This window comes from Pleuronectes platessa, chromosome 23, assembly GCF_947347685.1.
Source record: "Pleuronectes platessa chromosome 23, fPlePla1.1, whole genome shotgun sequence".
NCBI lineage: Eukaryota > Metazoa > Chordata > Actinopteri > Pleuronectiformes > Pleuronectidae > Pleuronectes > Pleuronectes platessa.
In genome coordinates, this window is record NC_070648.1 from 254,101 (window position 1) to 275,926 (window position 21,826).

Consider the following 21,826-nt stretch of genomic DNA (forward strand, 5'->3'; position numbering starts at 1 on the left):
GTGTGTGTGTGAGTGAGAGTGTGTCTGTGTTAGTGTGTCTGTGTTAGTGTGTCTGCGTGAGTGTGTGTCTGCGTCAGTGTGTGTCTGTTTTAGTGTGTGTCTGTGTGACTGAGTGAGAGTGTGTCTGTGTTAGTGTGTCTCTGTGTGCGTCTTATTTAGTGTGTGTCTGTGTGAGTGTGTGTGTGAGTGAGTGTGTGTCTGTGTTAGTGTGTGTCTGTGTGCAGGGCACAGCTGCTTCTCTTCTGACATGAGCCCGACTTCTGGAAAAGTTCTGGATTCAAATAAATGTCACATGACTGATGAGGTCACATGACGATCGCCTCTGACACGTTATCGACTGAATCGTTAATGAGCGAAGAATCTAATCAATATTCAAAGATCGATCTGATTGTATGAATCTAACTTGAGAAACTGAGTTTATTGTCAATCAGCTGATTGATCGTCTCATGGTTTAAAGTGACGCACGATATTAGAAAAGAAGCGTAAAGCAACAACCTTTTGAATAATGTGATGAACTGACTCATGATAAATGAACTAATGTACACGTGCTTCCGGATCAGCTGTTTGAATCTGTGCGTGTAGCTGCTCTTTAATTCACTCATAATAAACACAACTACTGACATCTCTATGCTACATGCTAGCATGCTACAAGGCTAATGGAACTTGGTCCGGGACTCGAACTCTGTTTTAAACAGTTTAGCGGATGATGTCAATAAACAAGAATATAAATAACAATATTAACACAATATAAACAACCGACCGGGGGGGGGCACACTTTAGAGGACGTTAGCATTAGCAGCTAGCAGGACATGGTTGTCACGGTCCGCGTGGTACATTGTGACACGGACTCTGAGCTGCTGTTAACGGGGACATTCACCGGGTTCCACCGGTTAGCCCCGCTGTTAGCCCCGCTGTTAGCCCCGCTGACATTAGCAGGTTAGCATGGCAGCTAGCACCTACCCGGCCAGGCCCCCGAACAGGAACTTGACGGCCTTCGGAGAAGTCTTCGGCTTTGTCTCCGCCATGTTTCCTCCAGGTGGCTCGGAGGTTAGATTCCCGCTGCCTGTGTGCCTCTGAGCAGGACGGTTCTCTGCTCTGTCCCCGGAACAGATGCAGCAGGAGCCGGGACAAGGTGACTCTGTGGAGCGGACACCAGCTGACCAATCAGGAGCCGAGGAGGCCTTCAGGGACCAATCACGGAGTCGTTCATGTCAGAGTCCGCACTCAGCATGTTTGTTATAATTTGTAAAGATTAAATTATATTCTGTATCTGCCTGTGTCTGTACCTGTCTCTACCGTCTGTATCTGTCTGTGTCTGTACCTGTCTCTACCGTCTGTATCTGTCTGTGTCTGTGTCTGTACCTGCTGTGTCTGTACCTGCCTGTACCTGTCTGTATCTGTCTGTGTCTGTGTCTGTACCTGCTGTGTCTGTACCTGCCTGTACCTGTCTGTACCTGCTGTGTCTGTAACTGTCTCTACCGTCTGTGTATGTACCTGTCTCTACCGTCTGTATCTGTCTGTCTGTGTCTGTACCTGCCTGTGTCTGTACCTGCTGTGTCTGTACCTGTCTCTACCGTCTGTGTATGTACCTGTCTCTACCGTCTGTATCTGTCTGTGTCTGTGTCTGTACCTGTCTGTGTCTGTACCTGTCTGTGTCTCTAACTGCTTGTTTCTGTATCTGTCTGTCTGTACCTGCCTGTGTCTGTACCTGTCTGTACCTGTCTGTACTGCTGTGTCTGTACCTGCCTATGTCTGTACCATAGTCTGTCGGTGTCTGTACCTGCTGTGTCTGTACCTGTCGGTGTGTAGTTGTGATTTTACTCTGGTGCGTTCACGGTCTGTTTCCACGGTGGTAAATCTGAGCTCAGTCTTCTGTGCACTCTGGTGGAACGCTGCTCCTTAGCAACAGTAACTAAGGCCGAGCTGCCAGATCTCGCGAGATCTGATGAAGATCTCGCGAGATCACCGAGCGGAAACCGTCTGGTCTGTAGAGAAGAACAACATGGAACAGGACCAGACCCGGATCAAAGAGGAGAACCAGGACCCGGCCTCAACGGGCCAGACCCGGATCAAAGAGGAGAACCAGGACCCGGCTTCAACGGGCCAGACCCGGATCAAAGAGGAGAACCAGGACCCGGCCTCAACGGGCCAGACCCGGATCAAAGAGGAGAACCAGGACCCGGCCTCAACGGGCCAGACCCGGATCAAAGAGGAGAACCAGGACCCGGCCTCAACGGGCCAGACCCGGATCAAAGAGGAGAACCAGGACCCGGCTTCAACGGGCCAGACCCGGATCAAAGAGGAGAACCAGGACCCGAATTTGACGGGCCAGACCCGGATCAAAGAGGAGGACCAGGACCCGGTTTTTATGGACACGGATCTCTACAAGATCGTGATTAAAGAGGAGAACCAGGAAACGGACCAGTTTAACATCGTGATCAAGGAAGAAAACCAGGACCCGGAGTATGAGCAGACCGGACTGGAGGAGGAGAACCAGGAGCAGTTCAGAGTTCAGGACTCAATGGTGACGTCAGAAACTATTAATGATAGTGATGATGTAATAATGATGTCATTTAGTACAACAATGTAATAATAATATCAAGTAGGATACTCAGTGGTTTGGTTACATATTACAAACTGAACCCTGAGGACACATGATGTGTGTAACACATGTTGTGTGTAACACATGTTGTGTAGTCAGTGTTTGTGGAGCAGCAGCAGGTTGTTGGGTCCGACTCGTTTAAACAGGAACTTGTGGGAACATCCAGGTGAGGGGCGGGGCCTGTAGAGCAGCAGGGGCGGAGCCTGTAGAGCAGCAGGAGGCGGGACATGACGTATAAACTCTGCTGTGGACAGATCAGTGTTGTTGTTTACAGCTCATCCACACCAGAGTCGGTCCTCATCACCAGAAGATCTGGAATCTCCTCGTGTTTCCAAGTGGACGTCTTCGTCTTCTACGTGTCCGGCTCCTCTTCTTCATCCTGAGATGTTTGTGTTCTTCAGGTTTCACGTCACGTGTTAGAAACCTCGTCCACTCGCTCACTGGGAAGCTTCCACACATTGTCCTGCTGGTTCCTCACATGGACTCTGACATGTTACACACATGTTACCAGGAGGCTGCAGGAGAAGATCCAGAAACTACACTTAGGTCCTCACAAAGATATAAATACAACTACAGACAGACACATCATTATTTTAACATCTGTCCAAACTTTGTTTATCTCCGTATCAAAAATAAACAGGAAGTAGATTCATCATCTACTCTGCAGTTGGTTGCTTCCAGACTGAGCTCCTCAGGTCTCTGGATCTTCTCTGGAGGATCACACTCAGTTCCTCCTCCTCCTCCTGATCTGTCTAAAGTGTAAATCCAGGAGCAGTGTGAACAGCAGATCCTCCACTGATTCACTGAGTGAGGGGGGGGGGGGACCTTCTAACACCGGACACAGACGAAGGTGATCAGGGCTGACGACGTGTCAGGTGATATAAACATGATCACATGACCTCTGCAGCAGAGAGAACAGGTCACTTCCTGTGTGTGTCTGCCCCCCCCCCCCCCCCCCCCCCCCTGGCTGCTGCACCTCTCACATGAACCATGAGGAGGATCTGATGCTGAACGAGTCTGTGCAGAAAACCTGCTGCTGAGTTGTTCAGCTGTGAAACAAACTCTGAACCAATCAGGAAGAGAACATCCATCGTTTACTAGAGTCTTAATTTGACCCATCAGAGGGGGGGGGGGGGGGGGGGGGGTCTTAAAGAAACAGCATCCAAAGCCAAGTGTTTGAGACAGGGGCTGAAAGAGGAGCTGCAGCAGGTTTGATTCTTTCCTCTGAAGCTGTTTGATCATATGTGATGTTGAACAACTCTCTCTCTCTCTCTCTCTCTCTCTCTCTCTCTCTCTCTCTCTCTCTCTCTCTCTTTTGCCATAGAAACACAGACAGCCAGATGTCCATCACACCAAAGAGCGGAAACACGGGTGTGAACAATGTGGGAACAGTTTCACGACAGCCAGTCACCTCAAAACCCATCAGCGTGTGCACACCGGGGAGCGGCCGTACAGCTGTGGTCAGTGCGGGAAATCCTTCACAGATTCGTTTCGATTGAAAACGCATCAGCGCGTCCACACGGGAGAGAGACCGTACCACTGTGACCAGTGCGGGGCCGCCTTCAGCCGGTCCTGTTACCTTCAAATCCACCAACGCATCCACAGCGGAGTCAAACCCTACAGATGTGACCAGTGTGCCAAAGCTTTTGCGACGTCCAGTAAGTTGACGGTCCACCGACGCATCCACACCGGAGAGAAACCGTACGAATGTGACTTCTGTGGGAAGGCCTTCGCGATTCCCAGCAGTTTGAAAAGTCACTTACGCATCCACACCGGAGAGAAGCCGTACGTCTGTGCTGAGTGTGGCAAAGGTTTCAGTCGCTCCAGTATCCTGAAGATGCACCAACGTGTCCACAGCAGCTAGTTTGTTCCACAGCAGCTAAAACACCGGAATGATGAATAACTTGAATAACACACGATGATGTATGAGTGGGAGTTTGTGGAGACCTGTGTATTCACTTGCAAACACAAAACACACCCGACAAAGAAATACATCAGTTCTACTAAATGATGCTTCACAAACAAAAAGCCTTCCACATTTATACATGTACAAACAAATATATTCTACCAGTACAAAAACATATCACCTGACTTTTGTTGCTTCTGGTGTTTTGTATCTGCATTACTTTGTTAATGTTTGTAAACCACAGTTTATGTTTGTTAAGTTTTGTTATGAATTTATCCTTTTGACCTCGGGGCTTCACACACGGTGAAAGTTACGACTGCAGCTGGCGCCACCTGGAGGTCGTCCGGATCATACCTGAGCTTGAGATAAATAATTTAGCTTCATTTTTTGTGATTGAAAATTAATCTGAATAAAAACCTGAACATGAATAAAAATATCTGATTATTCTGATGCTCATAAAATACAATTGATATTTATATATACATATCTATATTACAGTTTATAAATACTATATAAAGCGTTTTATATGTATATATGTTTGACACTTGACTAATAATATATATAACACATTGATATATAGAAAACGCATCTGAATAAAACATAAGACGCGTAATACGTGTGGCTGAAGCATTCAGCAAATCAGAGCAGAGCTTTGACGTCACATGTGTCTGACTGTTGCTGCGTTTAAGAAAACTAGGAATTCCGACATCCGAGCGTTCCGGCGCGCAGTGATGACGCCAGACAATCATGTGTTTGGTTCACTGCTGCGTGAACCAGCGAGATCACGTGTCCCCGAGTTCACAAGTTCGAACCCCGTCTGTAGGTGACATCACCTGCGCTTTTCAAGCAGGAGGTCGGAAAACTCCGACCTCCGAGTCGCCAGGAACGCAGCATTAGGACCAGCATGCATCACGCGGAGCAGTGATAACCCGAGGACACGAAGAACAAAGACTGGCGCAAACTGTCCAGCTGAGCGAAGACATGGACCAGACCCGGGTCAAAGAGGAGGACCAGGACCAGGACCCGGACCCGGGCTTCATGGACCAGACCCGGGTCAAAGAGGAGGACCAGGACCCGGGCTTCATGGACCAGACCCGGGTCAAAGAGGAGGACCAGGACCCGGGCTTCATGGACCAGACCCGGGGTCAAAGAGGAGGACCAGGACCCGGGATTCATGGACCAGACCCGGGTCAAAGAGGAAGACCAGGACCCGGGCTTCATGGACCAGACCCGGGTCAAAGAGGAGGACCAGGACCCGGGCTTCATGGACCAGACCCGGGTCAAAGAGGAGGACCAGGACCCGGGCTTCATGGACCAGACCCGGGTCAAGGAGGAGGACCAGGACCCGGGCTTCATGGACCAGGACCCGGGCTTCATGGACCAGACCCGGGTCAAAGAGGAGGACCAGGACCCGGGCTTCATGGCCCAGACCCGGGTCAAAGAGGAGGACCAGTACCCGGGCTGCATGGCCCAGACCCGGGTCAAAGAGGAGGACCAGGACCCGGGCTTCATGGACCAGACCCGGGTCAAAGAGGAAGACCAGGACCCGGGCTTCATGGCCCAGACCCGGGTCAAAGAGGAGGACCAGGACCCGGGCTTCATGGACCAGACCCGGGTCAAAGAGGAGGACCAGGACCCGGGCTTCATGGCCCAGACCCGGGTCAAAGAGGAGGACCAGGACCCGGGCTTCATGGACCGGACCGAGGTCAAAGAGGATGACCAGGACCCGGGCTTCATGGACCGGACCCAGGTCAAGGAGGAGGACCAGGACGATGGCTTCATGGACCAGACCCGGGTCAAAGAGGAGGACCAGGACCTGGTCTCCATGGCCCAGACCCGGGTAAAAGACGAGGACGAGGACCCGGATGAGGCCGCTGGTCTTCAGGTCAGTGCTCCGGTTCAGTTCTATGACGTCAGTATTCTTCCCCGAAGTATTCACTAGCATCCAGGTTGCATCTAGCACCGGTTAGCTCACCGTTAACAGGTTAGTTAGCACAGGTTAGTTGGCACAGGTTAGTTGGCACAGGTTAGTTGGCACAGGTAAGTTGGCACAGGTAAGTTGGCACAGGTTAGTTGGCACAGGTTAGTTGGCACAGGTTAGTTGGCACAGGTTAGTTGGCACAGGTTAGTTAGCACAGGTCAGCTAACTCCCTCCAGAAGATGTTAACAGGTTAAAGTAATAGAAACCACTTCATGTGAACTTCGCGGTTTGAGGATCAGCTCGCACAGCTTCCGTAGTGTGGGCGGGGCTTTACGTCCGGGGAGACATTTAATGTTTACATTTAGATTTAATATTTAGATTTATCATTTAACTTGTACATGACATGAATTTCCGTCTGAAATGTGAAGGACATGAGCGAAATGTATCAGCTAGAACATTGTGAATGAATTCTTGCGTTTGGCTCCTCATACAATCACATTCTATTTGGTCTCATATTCACAGGTCCCAGTTTGTCTCTTAGTCTTTAACAAGGAGAGACGTCCTCTGTTCTTCAAGAGTCAAACTACTAAGAACTTTAACAGGTGAAGAAGAGAGAAACCTCAGAGACATGTGAGGACCCAGGACGGACACTGGTCCAGTTTGTAGCAGAAGGTCACTGACCTGGTGGATTATCGTCAGTCCAGTGTCTGAGGAGACGTGTTATATATTAATCAGTGTAGCATCAGGATGTGGTCCCTTGTGATTGGATCTCAGGACAGATGTTAAATCCAGGTGTGTTTGTGTTCTGTGGTGTAGAACATACCAGTTTCTGTGTTTGGATGAAAGAAGCTAATATCAACTCTGAAAACCTGCCTGATGTGTTTTTACTCTGATGATCAGACTTGTACTTGAAAACTCGCCCCCCCCCCTGACGTGCTCTCTCTCTGTTATCATAGAAACGGAGACGCACCAGCCACCGGAGCATCAAACAGAAGAAAGCGTTCAGCTGTGACACATGTGGCAACACGTTCACGACTGCAGCGAATCTAAGGATCCATCAACATGTCCACGGCCAGAAGAAGAGGTTCAGCTGTGACCACTGTGGGAAGACGTTCACCACCTCCAGCAGTTTGCAGATTCACCAGCACATCCACACTGGAGACAAGCCGCACGCCTGCGACCAGTGTGGGAAGAGCTTCTCTCGCGCTTATCGACTAAAACGACACCAGCACATCCACACTGGAAAGAAACCACACAACTGTGACCAGTGTGGGAAGACGTTCATCGAGCTCAGCTACCTGAAGGAGCATCAGCTCAGCCACACTGGAGAGAGAGCGTTCAGCTGTGACCAGTGTGGGGCGGCCTTCAGCACCTCGCGCTACCTGAAGCTCCACCAACGCTACCACGCCGGAGAGAAGCCGTTCATCTGCGACCTGTGTGGGAACGCCTACCCTCAGATGAGCAGTTTGACCAACCACCGCCGCATTCACACCGGAGAGAAGCCGTACGCCTGTAACCAGTGCGGCGCCCTGTTCGCTCGGCTGGGAACGCTGAAGAGTCACCGGCGTGTTCACGCTGCGGAGAATCACCTCGACTGACGAGTGGGAACGTTTACAGAAGAAATCTGAAAACGTGTTCACACCAGATTCACACATCATGAGACATTTTATCTTCAAAATCAGGAACAGATTGAATCGACATTTACAACGTTCACGTTTCAGTGAAGAACCCGAAGATTCACCCGCTTTTATTTTGGAGCTTGTGAACTCTTGTTTTGAAGTTGATGAACATTTCAGATTTTGTGTCAATGTTAGAATATATTTTTAATAAAATCTTTATTCAGTAAAATTTCAAATAACTCACTGTCTTTATTTTTATCATTTATGAGTAAACATAAATAAATGTAATTACGTTTTACATGTGTAATTATAAACAGCGACGTCAGTGAAGCTTATTGGTCCTTCAGTGAGTGTGCTGCCTCCTGCTGGCAGCTGCTTGTCACTGCGTCCTCTGATGTCACAGCTCAGACTGTTCCCAATAAATCAAACTGTGTATACACAGTTTATTGATCAATAATATTTAGTTCCAGCTCAGATTGTTTTCTATTGAAAATCTGAGTCAGTTTTTTCACAGATTATAAATTCAGATCTATCTTCTGTATCGCCGGAGGAAACTGTTCAGAGAAGTCGTTGCTGTTGAAACTGTCTCTGTCACAGCAGGCTTTTATTTTGAAACAGATCTGGCAAACAAACAAACATCTTGTAACAACTGATCAATCATTTGATCAGTATTCTCAGATTTTTGTAAATAATTGTAATAATATAACCTTTATATAAACTATTGGTCAAGTTTCACTGATATTCTGTTGTATTGAAAACAGATGTTAAACAGCTGTGGACACGTCAATGTTTCCCAGTGTCTGACCCAAGGTCTCTGATTGGACGACGAGGAGGTGGTGGCCTCCATCCCTGAAGAAGACGTGTCCCTGGCGTCTCCGTCCTGTCTCCGTCTTCAAGGAGGACAGGATGGAGTCGTCTTCTCTTTGAAGACCTCAGCTCCTCACCTCCTTCTTGGAGTCACGGGGCTTGTTGCCAAGCAACACATCCATCTCTGTGACAAGGGGCGGAGTCAACTGAGACAGAACCTGAGACAACAGGAAGAGAAGTGGACCAATCACAGTCAAGCTTATAATCCAGCAGTTATTGATGATGAACAGGAGGAGGAGCTACTGAGCGTTACCCTGATAGAACCGAGGTTCTCCAGCAGCTGTTCCGTGTTGGAGACTCCGAGCAGAACCGAGCTGACGCCTTCACTGCGGAGACACCACGCTGAGACACACACAGACACACACAGACACACAAAGTCAACCTCCTGTTGTAAGTGTGTGAGCAGACCGACCGGTGCAGTGTACCTATAGCGAGTTGAGCAGGAGTGCAGTTCAGTCTGCTGGCCAGCAGGTGGAGGTCTTTAATTTTACTGAGCTGCTTCTTCCCTTCATCACTGCAGAGACGCTCCTTCAGCCACGCATAGCCCTACACAACACAGACACACAAACATTCACACACACATTGATATCCATGCTAACAGAGAGCCGGAATGATGGGTCTGGGTTATTGTCACGTTGTAGGGTTTTAAAATGTATTTCAGTGTGTGTAGTTTAGTGTGTGTACCTCAGCGTGTGTACTTCAGTGTGCGTACTTTAGTATGTGTAACTCAGTGTGTGTACCTCAGCGTGTGTACATCAGTGTGTGTACTTTAGTATGTGTACTTGAGTGTGTGTACCTCAGTGTGTGTACTTTAGTATGTGTACCTCAGTGTGTGTACGTCAGTGTGTGTACTTCAGTGTGTATGCCTCAGTGTGTGTACCTCAGTGTGTGTACTTCAGTGTGTGTACTTCAGTGTGCGTACTTTAGTATGTGTAACTCAGTGTGTGTACCTCAGCGTGTGTACATCAGTGTGTGTACTTTAGTATGTGTACTTGAGTGTGTGTACCTCAGTGTGTGTACTTTAGTATGTGTAACTCAGCGTGTGTACCTCAGCGTGTGTACTTTAGTGTGTGTACCTCAGCGTGTGTACATCAGCGTGCGTACTTCAGTGTGCGTACCTCAGTGTGTACTTTAGTGTGTGTACCTCAGCGTGTGTACTTCAGTGTGCGTACTTTAGTATGTGTAACTCAGTGTGTGTACCTCAGCGTGTGTACCTCAGCGTGTGTACCTCAGTGTGTGTACGTCAGTGTGTGTATTTCAGTGTGTGTGCCTCAGTGTGTGTACCTCAGTGTGTGTACGTCAGTGTGTGTATTTCAGTGTGTGTGCCTCAGTGTGTGTACCTCAGCGTGTGTACCTCAGTGTGTGTACCTCAGTGTGTGTACGTCAGTGTGTGTACTTTAGTATGTGTACTTCAGTGTGTATGCCTCAGTGTGTGTACTTCAGTGTGTGTACCTCAGTGTGTGTACCTCAGCGTGTGTACCTCAGTGTGTGTACCTCAGTGTGCGTACTTGTACCTTCATGGCGGCTCTAGAACTCTCCGGGACGCCCTCATTGTATTTTCCCGTCAGCAGGCCGCAGGCTAACGGGGACCAGGTCATGGCTCCGACCCCTGACAGACACACAAACCTCAAGTTGAACCACGTCATTAAAGCAGTTTATATTTACACCTGAACAGCTCCAGAGCAGCAGCTCGTTAGCCTAGCTTAGCATTAATACAGAGGAACTCTGGCTCCATCCAGACAGAAACTGTCCCAGTCAGGACAGAGTGTGTGGGGTTGTGCAGGTGTGTGTGTAGTTCTGGGTGATTGTGTTGTATAGTTGTGTTTGTGTGTGTGAAGTGTAGGTGTGTGTGAGTTGTGTAGTTGTGTACCGATCTTGTGGTAGAGCTCCGGCAGGTGCAGCTCAACCTTGTCTCTCTGGAAGTAGTGATATTCAGCCTGTTCACACACTGGAGGAACCAGATTAAACTGTCTCGCTATAGAGTACGCCTCCTGAGAGACAGACAGGTGAGAGACAGACAGGTGAGAGACAGACAGACAGGTGAGAGACAGACAGGTGAGAGACAGACAGGTGACAGACAGACAGGTGAGAGACAGACAGACAGGTGAGAGACAGACAGGTGAGAGACAGACAGGTGAGAGACAGACAGACAGGTGAGAGACAGACAGGTGAGAGACAGACAGACAGGTGAGAGACAGACAGGTGAGAGACAGACAGGTGAGAGACAGACAGACAGGTGAGAGACAGACAGGTGACAGACAGACAGGTGAGAGACAGACAGGTGAGAGACAGACAGACAGGTGAGAGACAGACAGGTGAGAGACAGACAGGTGAGAGACAGACAGGTGAGAGACAGACAGGTGACAGACAGACAGACAGGTGAGAGACAGACAGGTGAGAGACAGACAGGTGAGAGACAGACAGGTGAGAGACAGACAGACAGGTGAGAGACAGACAGGTGAGAGACAGACAGGTGAGAGACAGACAGACAGGTGAGAGACAGACAGGTGAGAGACAGACAGACAGGTGAGAGACAGACAGGTGAGAGACAGACAGGTGAGAGACAGACAGACAGGTGAGAGACAGACAGGTGACAGACAGACAGGTGAGAGACAGACAGGTGAGAGACAGACAGACAGGTGAGAGACAGACAGGTGAGAGACAGACAGGTGAGAGACAGACAGGTGAGAGACAGACAGGTGACAGACAGACAGACAGGTGAGAGACAGACAGGTGAGAGACAGACAGGTGAGAGACAGACAGGTGACAGACAGACAGGTGAGAGACAGACAGGTGACTGTGTGTAGCAGACTAATAGATCGTCTCGGTTTAGTTTTTACAAAAAATGAAAAACAACTAAGTTTTACTTAACAACAATAAACAGCCGCTCTCAGGTTCTAGTCAGGTTCTACTGAGGTTCTACTGAGGTTCTACTGAGGTTCTCCAGTATTTGTGTCCTACCATGATCTCCACAGCGTTCCAGCGAGACGTTCCCCAGTACATGGCCAAACCCTGATCGATTACAAAGGTCATGGCACGGACGACCTCTGGAAACACATGTACACAACAGATGTTACCCTAAGTGTACATGTGTGTGTGTGTGTGTGTGTGTGTGTGTGTGTACTGACCCTCCATCGGTGCGTTTAGGTCACTCCTGTTTGCGAAGACGATGTCAACATAGTCCAACTGTAACCTGGATAGAGAGCCACGCAGACCTACACACACACACACACACACAGACACACACACACGGAGCAGCAGTGTGTCAGTATGTAATGGAGTATTTTTACTCTGAGTACTTTTACTGAAGTTCAGATGTTGAAGGTTGATGAGTCTTTGAGTTAAATTTAGAGTTTTTATATTTTAGAGGATGATTTAAGTCAAAGCAGCTTTCAACAGGACCTCTGTGTGTGTGTGTGTGTGTGTGTCACTGACTGTGTGTGTGTGTTAATCCAGTTGTGTGACTGAGCCTCTTAAAGCTCAACGACCTCTGACAGAGGACACTGACTATGTGTGTGTGTGTGTTCCTGTACTTATATCTTTGTGAGGACCATTTTAAGCATAGTCCCTACAGAGTGAGGTCACTTTCCAGAGGAGTTTGAGGGCTAGGACTTTGGGTTAGGTTGTGGTTAGGTATTGAGTTGTGATGGTTAGGGTTAGGGGCTAGGCTGTGTATTATGTCAATGAGTGTCCTCACTAAGATAGAAGTACAAACTTGTGTGTGAGCTGCTGTTGTGTTCAGCGCCATCTTGTTTTTTGAAACCAGAAGAAGCCTTATTTGGAGGATTGGGGGTGGAGCCTGACTGAGAGCTCGAGGACACACCCATCTGCACCAATGAGGCAGAACTATCTGTCAATCATACTGTGGTAGCCCCCCCCACCCCCCCACATCCGGTGCTTTATGGTCTGTTTGACTCTGAATGATCATAATTCACTAAATGAACATCAGCTGTTTGAAGAAGACTTGAAACTAGAGACTGAGACAGAAACAGTTTACTGACGTTAGAAAGTGAGAAGTCACTTTCTATAGAAGCTACCAGGGGAGTCGCCCCCTGCTGGTCACTCCACAGAAGACAGGTGTCAGGTCTGGACCTGGAGTCAACTTTCTGTTGTTGTCTAGAAAAGACCGTGTTTACCTTCAATGATGTGTTTCCGTGACAGCCCTCGCTCTGTCTCTGCCCTGTAAACACAAGCACAGTGAGACAGGTGCAGGACAGATGTGAGACAGGTGGTTGACAAGTGAAGGACAGATACTCACTGCCCCCCCCAGTAGATCTTAGTGGTCACCACATAACTGGACCTCCTGGTCGAGAGACACAAGCAAACAGACAGACAGAGAGAGAGACATCATTTACTCTGAAATGAGGAGGGTGTGTGTGTGTGTGTGTGTGTGTGTGTGTGTGTGTGTGTGTGTGTGTGTGTGTGTGTGTGTGTGTGTGTGTGTGTGTGTAAATCTGCTGAGTCAGGTAGTTTTTTGTTATTTGTGATCTTTTTGCGTCTTTATTTTCAGCTCCCGTGTTGTCGACAGTATAAAGACGATCAGTGACTGAATTAAAAAAGTTTCACCTCCATCCTTTCTTCTTCAGGATGTTCCCCAGAGTCGTCTCGGCCCTGAGACACAAACACAGGAGACACATGATTCCACAGAAGACAGTTTGAAATAAAACAATCTTTTTCACAACACAACCCTCCATTGTAAGGATGGAGGATGTAAACAGACGATCTGAGTCGTCCCTCGTCAACAACCAGCAGAGGACAACCTCCCAGGTTCTCTGTCCAGACCCCTTCACCCCCCCCCCCCCCCCCGGCCTATTCACGACTTCTGTAATATCACTGACTCTGTAAGTTGGTCTAATGACACGTGCACCTCAGTGTTGGATAAGGACCTGTCTAGTTCCAGTAATTCACAAAGTCCCTGGGATTGATGATGAGAGAATCAGAAATAGAAGACAGCTCCTTCACAGCACTGCTTTCATATGAGGACGCTCCTGGAGAGGCTGATTCTCTGGTTGATTTCTGTTCAACTTTTGATTCCTGCTAATTCTGCTTCTCCAGCCACCTCCTCTGAAGACTGAAATCTATTTCTGTGGATCAAATCTCATCCCTCATGTTTGTAATGCTGACAAATCTCCCTCTGCTGCTCTGCTCTCTGAATTCAACAAGATTTCCAGTCATGCTCCTCAGGGTTCCTCCTGAAGTTCCCCGACAGTCAGAACCCAGAGGAACCCTCTCCAGACAGGCCGGTCAGACTGAGCTGTGTCCAGTACATCAGCACACAATCAACATCCAGAAGCTTTATTAATAAATGTTCTAATACAATAATCTAATAACCTCAAATATAAACTTGACAAACTTTAACAAAAGGTTGAAACAGTTTGTACTGTACCTGCCTGAGGCGTAAACCTCTGCTGTGTCGAACAGGTTCACTCCACTGTCGTACGCCAGCGTCAACACACTCTCTGCCATCTACACACACACACACACACACACACACACACACACACACACACACACACACACACACACACACACACACACACACACACACACACACACACACACACACACACACACACACACACACACACACACACACACACACACACACACAGTGGTTATGTAATAACATTTTCATGCATTCAGCAAACAGAAACACAAACTTTCATTTCTATCTTTATGAGGACATTACACATGTCAACACTTAACACTTACATTACCAAACAACAAACACACTTTACCTCATCAGAGATCTGAGAGCCAAATGTCACCCATGTCCCTATGAAGAGAAACAACATCACAGACTATAGTAAATATGTGTGTGTGTGTGTGTGTGTGTGTGTGTTTGTGTGTGTGTGCACTCACCCAGCCCTAAGCAGGACACTCTCAGTCCAGATTTCCCAAGATTCCTGTAACACAATCAGATCCATGAGTCAACAAGGCAGCACTGACGGTGCTCTACTGCTAACACAACTGTTTTGATACAATTTGTGTCGTTAAACTGTAAAATAGTGTTTCAGGCTCTTGAAATGACACGTGTTGACCACCAGGGGGTGCTCCTGTTGGTTTTTAGAGCTCTGACGACGAGTGAGCGAGTTTCTTCGAACGCGTGAACAGAAATTCATCGACTCTTCTCATTATCACAAACACAACGTCTGGCTTCACCTCAGTGAGAACCATAATGAAGCAGCTGTTTTTAGCATCTCAGTCAGAGGCTACAGCTGAGCATGATGGGAGTTTAGGCTTCAGTCACGATGAATTCTGACCAATCAGATGACAGATGAACTAATCATCTGTCAACCAATCACGTCAGCAGTGAGGGATTAGAGCTAAGTCTAATGAAACCTCTGCTTTTAATTAACACACACAGATGGTACAGGATATACATTAGGAAATAAGTACACTATGATTTCATTTAAAGTAGAGGACGTGTGTGTGTGTGTGTGTGTGTGTGTGTGTGTGTGAGAGATGAGAAACAACACATCAGACAGTTTGACAGCAGCTAAAAATACCATCAGCTGTTTTTCAGACAAAAACTCTGAGCGTGTCCGAGGAAGAAGAAAACTTTGTTGTCACAGAAACACAGCGTCAAGGTCACATGGTGCGTGTGTGTGTGTGTGGGGGGGGGGGGGTTCATCCGAGAAAACAAGCTCTGCCTCATCGCCTGGAAAAACAACAACTAAACTAAAACCCCAGTTTAGCTAAACCAAACCAAACCAAACCAAGCTAAGCTAAGCTAAGCTAAGTAGTGAGCATCCATCAGCATCACATGACAAACGTACAACATGAACACGTGTTTGTTACTTTTGGTTTCACATTGTATTTTACGGACTAAGAATTTATCGGACATCCGTACTGTGTTCATCACCCAGGTGGGCGGAGTCTACCCCCCCCCACCCACCCACCCACACACACACACACACACACACACACACACACACACACACACACACACACACACACACACACACACACACACACACACACACACACACACACACACACACACACACACACACACACACACACACACACGTTGCTCTCTCACCTGTACTTCATGTTGCTATGACGGCCGAGGGCCTCCTTCATGTGGGCGTGGCCTAGCAGGGTGTGTCTTTCTGACGACTCTGCCCTGAACTTTGACTGACAGGCGTGGATGCTGCTGGTGTTGGCTGCTGCTGCCCTCCGCTCCTTCAGGGCGTGCTCGCTCACGCCCCCTCCACCACCCCCGCCCCCTCCCCCGCCCACGTTACACGCTATGGACACCTGCATCTCGGTTACTATACCAACAACTTTCTCATAACAACGTCGAAAGTCTCAAATCATCGTTTGTAGAAACCGCCGCTGCCGCCAAGGTCGCCAGTCACTATGGTAACGATGGCGAGAATTCATCTCGTTCAAATCTATCAGCCAATCAGATCGTAGCAAAGGACTCCAACACACACACACAACTTTGTGTCCAGAAGAAAGTGTCCATTCGGCTGTCCCACAGCTGGATGCTCTGAGGAGGAGGAGGTAAAGAAGAGCGTCCCTCCGTCTGTCCCCCAGAGAGAGGACGGGACAATGAGCTGAAGTAAGAGAAGCAGAGCGCGAGAGAGAGAGAGAGAGAGAGAGAGAGAGAGAGAGAGAGACCCTCCCCCTCCTCTCGACTCAGAGCTGGTCGGCTGCACACTGGGCAAGCGAGCATTTGTCAGAGAGAGAGCGGTGGGCAGTGACAGTGGTTAGATGGACATGTCACAGTGACGAGGTCATGTGACCGTCCTCATAAACCTGAACTTTTCAGCCTGTAAGACTCCAACGAGGGAGACAGTACTACAGAACCCATCTCACACAAAGACCCAAACAAAGATTCTACGTTTAATGTGGATCAGTCCTCGTCCTCGTCCCTCTGTGAACGAGATGATCTGAACTCAGGATGATTCACACGTTCACACGTCATGTGACGCTATGAGAGGAGACCTTCTAGGGACTGGTTTCAAGGACACTTAGGCCTGCTGAAGACTGGGATCAAAACCACCAACTTTCAGGTTAGAGGACAACCGCTCTCACCCCTGAGCCACAGCCACCCCCCCCACCCCCCCGGGGCAGTAAGTCTTCTAATTCTCCAGCTGCAGTTTTAACACGAATCAAAACATTTTCACTCTTCAGAGGTCGCGCTCTGCCCGGCCCAGGGGGCGTGGTCTTCATAGACAACGTAGACTGCCGAACTGAAGGGGGACACTCTGGTCTACAGAGGAGTTCTGTGATCCACGTCTGAAGATGTGGATCGTTAGTTTTTTTTTTTTTTTTTTTCAGTTAGGTCACTGTGTCCCAGTGAGTAGAGGACTATCGTGTGTTGGTTTGTTGATGCATGTGAAGGAAACTTTCAAATGGACCAGTGGATTGTGTGTCTCCTTCAGGGACCACATCCTACAGAGGCTGCATTTGAAGGATCAGTAACAGTGGTGGGACTCGGCTGTTTCACCTCAAAGGCTCCAACACGTGTCCTCTACTCCCAGAGACACTGAGGCCCCACCAGGTGGATCCGTCCCCCCCCCCCCCAGCATGAGCCAGGACTCATTGCCTTCAAAGAGGCGATGGTGGTGGCAAGTGAATGTAAGAAGAAGAATTTGTTATGTTCTCAACCTAACAGCTGACGTTACTCATGTTTAAAAATCTTCTGCGTTTTCAATCAGCTGACGGCTGTACCAACAACCGTCCGTTGGTCAGGATCAAAGGACGGATTGGACGGAGTCTTTGATCTGACACCAGTCTCAGTTTGCAGCGTCCGATCATAATACACATGAACTCATAGCTCTTTACGTAGTGAGCTCGAGACCTGACAATATTACAAACACCTCCAGCAGCCACGACCCAGTGCTCCTGCCTCTAGCGCCCCCTCCTGGACAAACATGTCCACAGGTTAAACTCTGAATGTTTCCTACAGATCAACTGAGTTTCAGACCGTCCCCCACTCCCCGTCCTCGTCCTCTCTCCATCACACACTCCGTCCACTGCACGCCTCCCGCTCTGCTGTGTGTGTGTCCACATCTTCATCTCACACACACACACACACACACACACACACACACACACACACACACACACACACACACACACACACACACACACACACACACACACACACACACACACACACACACACACACACACACACACACACACACACAGCCTCAGGCCTAAGGTATGGTGTCACTAATGTGGATTAGAACAGTCGCTGCACTCGTCTCAAATCCTTTGTTCCGGCTCAAAGTGGAACACAGAAGATTCTCTGTGGTTCAGAGGAGATCTCTTCTCAACGGCCTTCTCCTCCTCTGCTCTCTCTCTTCTACACTTTCTCCTCCTCTGCTCTCTCTCATCTACACTTTCTCCTCCTCTGCTCCCTCTCTTCTTATCTGCCTTCTCCTCTTCTGCTCTCTCTCTTCTCAACGGCCTTCTTCTCCTCTGCTCTCTCTCTTCTACACTTTCTCCTCCTCTGCTCCCTCTCTTCTCATCTACACTTTCTCCTCCTCTGCTCCCTCTCTTCCTCTTCTCTTCCTCTTATTATTCCCTTTCTTCTCCTCTGCTCTCTCTCACTTATTATATACATATAATAAGATTTATGTCTACACATAAAATACAACACACGCACACATGCGGAGACACACGGTATGTCAGCTCCCTCTGGTGGTTGACGAGTATCATTAAAACCAACACAGAGGATGAACTTAGCCACGAGAAACTGAACGTGATATGAACATGTCAGAAAACACACGTGTCACGCGCTGATTAAAATGATTATTATTTTCTAAAAACACAAAAAGATAAAGATCCAGAGTGTGACCATGTGACACGTCCTCAGGGACCAGCAGCCTCTGATCCGGTCCCGTCTCACCTGTAGGTCATGTGACTCTGCTCGATGGTGACTCCACACTCCTTCAGGTAGATCCCGAGTCGTCGTCTCTCCATCAGCCTCCTCGCCGCCTCCAGGATCTGCGCCGCCAGCGCAGACTCCTCCTTCTCCTTCGTGTCTTTCTTTGCTTCCCCTTTGTCTGGTTTCCCAGATTTCCCTCTGGTGACCTTTGGTTTCTTGGTGAACCCGTACAGCTCCTCCACAGACAACTTTCCAGCTTTCCCCGCCGCCGGCCCGACAGTGGCTCCCACCGACATCCGACCGGCAAACATGGCTGACGACTGAGATGTGTCAACTGGAACCATCAAAGACAACCATCATACATGTGTCCCAGTGTCAGATCGTCTCCAGTTTAACAGTCGTACCTGTTGAGGTGTGTGATGTCTGTCGTCCTCTCCGTCTCTGTCCCTCACTCCACTGCAGCAGTCATATTAATCCTGTTGCTTTAATCCACCAATCACAGCTCAGATATCACGTCTGTCCTAACGACCCTCAACCAGGATTAAAAACCTGCCGCCCCAAAATATCTAACTGTGCACAGATGTTAGACTAATCTCTCACACACACACACACACATACACATACACACACCAAAACCATTTAGGACAGAGACGCACAAAACAACCACAGGGAGAAAAAAGAACTTCAACAATCGAGTAGAACACACAAACACCTGAACACGACACACACACCTGAACACGTCTCACAGTCTCTTTGTGTTCCTACTTGGATTGAATGAGAGTAACACTTCAGATCCAGTGTGTGTGTGTGTGTTACTGGTTGAAGTATTTTGTTCAGTTGGATTAAAGATTATGTTTCCACAGGGATTACACTGTCTGAACACACACACACGACTTTTAAACAGAAGTTTTCATGACAACGCAAAACATCAACAAAATTACGTCCCAAATTTGTAAATATGTCCCCACTCTGTATAAATGTGCTCAATGTGTAAATACATCTAAATATATCAATAAAGTATACAGAATGTTTACATATCGAGTGGTTGAACGGCTGCATGGCGGCGACTCGCTCACTGACGAGCATCACGACCATCTGCTGTTTACACCGGGTGAAGGACGCTGTGAGGTCATGAGACGCAGCTGGTAACCAGCATTAATCACCGTTAACTTTGAGGTCAACAGGTCACACGTTTGTTATGTAATTAACACGTAAATTACACACGTGACACGAGTCATGTGGCAGAGTCCAGAGTCGTGTGGAGAGACGAGGGAGAAGGAACCTGTTTAACTGAAGTTGACCGGGTGGACTGGTCCTCTGTCAGTGTGACTCAACTGTTCACTTATTGATAAACGTGACAGACATCACAAATGTTTCTACATCAGTTTAATTGAAGTCACACATGATTATACAAACAACAACACAACAGTTTGATTCATGTTGCCAATAAAAACAATTCAACTTTACGTGTGTGTGTGTGTGTGTGTGTGTGTACATGTCAGGCGGCTCGGGGGCTGTAGTACGGCAGAGCTCTGATGAAGGCGTCCAGTCGACTGCTGAAGAGTTCACTGTCCAAGCCGTGACCCAACACACACACCGGGTTCTTCACAATGTGCTCCACATACAACTGACACACACAGGATGACACGTTAGATCCTTCACAGTAAAAGCTCTGGATAACACAGTAGTGACGTCAGACATGGACTGAAGTCTGAAGATGTTCATGTGTGAAAACTTAGAGAAAAATATATTTCAAGAAGTTCAAAAAAGTCAAAAAGATATGAAGAAAACAATTCTGAATAATAATTTTATGAAAAGTCATAATTTTCAGTGAGGATATAAGAAATAATGAATCAACATATTGAACATGTTATTTAAACGTGTTTAGTGATCCTTCTATGAATGAACCTGTTTTTTCAACAGCAGTGTGTGTTTGTGTGGGTGTGTGTGTGTGTGTGTGTGTGTGTGTGTGTGTGTGTGTGTGTGTGTGTCTTACGTTGCTGTAGATGTGCTGCAGTGTGTCTCTAGCATTGCTCACAGACAGGTCTGTGTTCAGGACAAACTTAAGTCCACTGGGGGTCTCGTAGTAGTGAAGACGATATTTACTGGTCTGAAAGGACAAGAAGCCTTCCTTCCTGAGGACAGACGGACAGCTAAGGACCAAAGACAGACGGTGAGAGACAGACAGACAGGTTGAGACAGACAGGTGGCTGTAAAGGATACATGTCCAGAGGAGACATCTTACTGACGAATGAGCGAATGGAGAACAGCATCCCATACATCAGCTTAAACTCCTGCAGACAGACGGACAGAGAGACGGGGACAGTTTAATAGAGGGCATGTTTTGTTTGTCCCCCCTTCACAATCAGACTGATATCAATGAGTGTCTGATGAGGTTCTAGTTCTTCCTCTGGTTCTCCTCGGTCCTCTCACCTCGTCCTTGGAGATCCCCGCCTGCTTCTTCCGGTTCCACTCGTTATAGAACAGACAGTTTCCATTCCGGTCGAATATGTACAGGTTGTGAACGGTCATCTGAAATCACATCGACGAGCGTTATGTTTAATAACTATTTATAACTCGCGGCCTCATATTGAATTGCTCCCCGCGGAGTCTGAACCCGTTTCTGTTGTCCTTCTCTTAAGTCTACATTAATATTCTATTAACAGTTCAGGTGAATCAGACATTGTTAAAGGAAGGCTGGTTCTCTGGATCAGACGGAGGAGAAACCGATCAGTACTGTGATAAAACCTAGTTTACATGAAACACGTTCTTCTTTAAATAATGAACAATGTTATAAATTAACAAACTGATACAAACCTTATATTAAAACCTTTAAAGTTGACGTTTATCGGACATTTGCGTCCTGCAGTGTTTACCTTCTCTTCCTGTTCCAAGTAGGACCCCGCTGCAGAGCTGGCCGCTCACATGCCTGAAGACAACTCTTTTAAACGCTTTAATAAATTTACTCTGGAGTTTTTCACATACACAATAATAAGGTAAGGAACTCTGAAATGTGATGAAACCGGAAATGTTCGTGTAATATTTTATAAATATAAAGTCC

At 47.9% G+C, this 21,826-nt stretch overlaps 4 protein-coding genes across 8 annotated transcripts; 2 read left to right on the forward strand and 2 right to left on the reverse strand.

Annotated features, from left to right (window-relative positions):
- Positions 1-1,960: 1,960 nt before the first annotated feature.
- LOC128430681 (zinc finger protein 135) lies at positions 1,961-4,955 on the forward strand. Its single transcript, XM_053416802.1, has 2 exons — positions 1,961-2,524; positions 3,927-4,955. Exons 1-2 carry the CDS (start codon positions 2,003-2,005, stop codon positions 4,464-4,466), a joined length of 1,062 nt encoding a protein of 353 aa, XP_053272777.1. The 5' UTR covers positions 1,961-2,002; the 3' UTR covers positions 4,467-4,955.
- Positions 4,956-5,234: 279 nt separating this feature from the next.
- On the forward strand, positions 5,235-8,287 carry LOC128430678 (zinc finger protein 768). Of its 4 annotated transcripts, XR_008334039.1 has the most exons (3): positions 6,471-6,534; positions 6,577-7,221; positions 7,386-7,525. XR_008334039.1 is itself a non-coding variant. In XM_053416800.1 (2 exons), exons 1-2 carry the CDS (start codon positions 5,683-5,685, stop codon positions 8,025-8,027), a joined length of 1,353 nt encoding a protein of 450 aa, XP_053272775.1. In that variant the 5' UTR covers positions 5,235-5,682; the 3' UTR covers positions 8,028-8,287. The 4 variants fall into 4 exon arrangements, 1 of the variants encoding a protein (XP_053272775.1); XM_053416800.1 differs by lacking the exons at positions 6,471-6,534; positions 6,577-7,221 and adding an exon at positions 5,235-6,393 and having other exon boundaries at positions 7,386-8,287; XR_008334038.1 differs by having other exon boundaries at positions 6,400-7,221.
- A 348-nt stretch (positions 8,288-8,635) lies between these two features.
- Positions 8,636-20,001, reverse strand: LOC128430680 (voltage-gated potassium channel subunit beta-2). The gene is made up of 14 exons (XM_053416801.1): positions 18,787-20,001; positions 14,778-14,821; positions 14,654-14,691; positions 14,302-14,381; positions 13,482-13,526; positions 13,174-13,218; positions 13,052-13,095; positions 12,044-12,130; positions 11,877-11,962; positions 10,786-10,906; positions 10,430-10,524; positions 9,341-9,461; positions 9,169-9,257; positions 8,636-9,073 (listed from the first exon to the last, which is right to left on the reverse strand). Exons 1-14 carry the CDS (start codon positions 19,107-19,109, stop codon positions 8,981-8,983), a joined length of 1,311 nt encoding a protein of 436 aa, XP_053272776.1. The 5' UTR covers positions 19,110-20,001; the 3' UTR covers positions 8,636-8,980.
- Positions 20,002-20,136: 135 nt separating this feature from the next.
- Positions 20,137-21,826, reverse strand: trappc1 (trafficking protein particle complex subunit 1). Of its 2 annotated transcripts, none has more exons than XM_053416805.1 (5): positions 21,642-21,826; positions 21,199-21,297; positions 20,989-21,059; positions 20,762-20,900; positions 20,137-20,392 (listed from the first exon to the last, which is right to left on the reverse strand). In XM_053416805.1, exons 2-5 carry the CDS (start codon positions 21,295-21,297, stop codon positions 20,264-20,266), a joined length of 438 nt encoding a protein of 145 aa, XP_053272780.1. In that variant the 5' UTR covers positions 21,642-21,826; the 3' UTR covers positions 20,137-20,263. The 2 variants fall into 2 exon arrangements, with proteins under 2 accessions (XP_053272780.1, XP_053272779.1); XM_053416804.1 differs by having other exon boundaries at positions 21,583-21,826.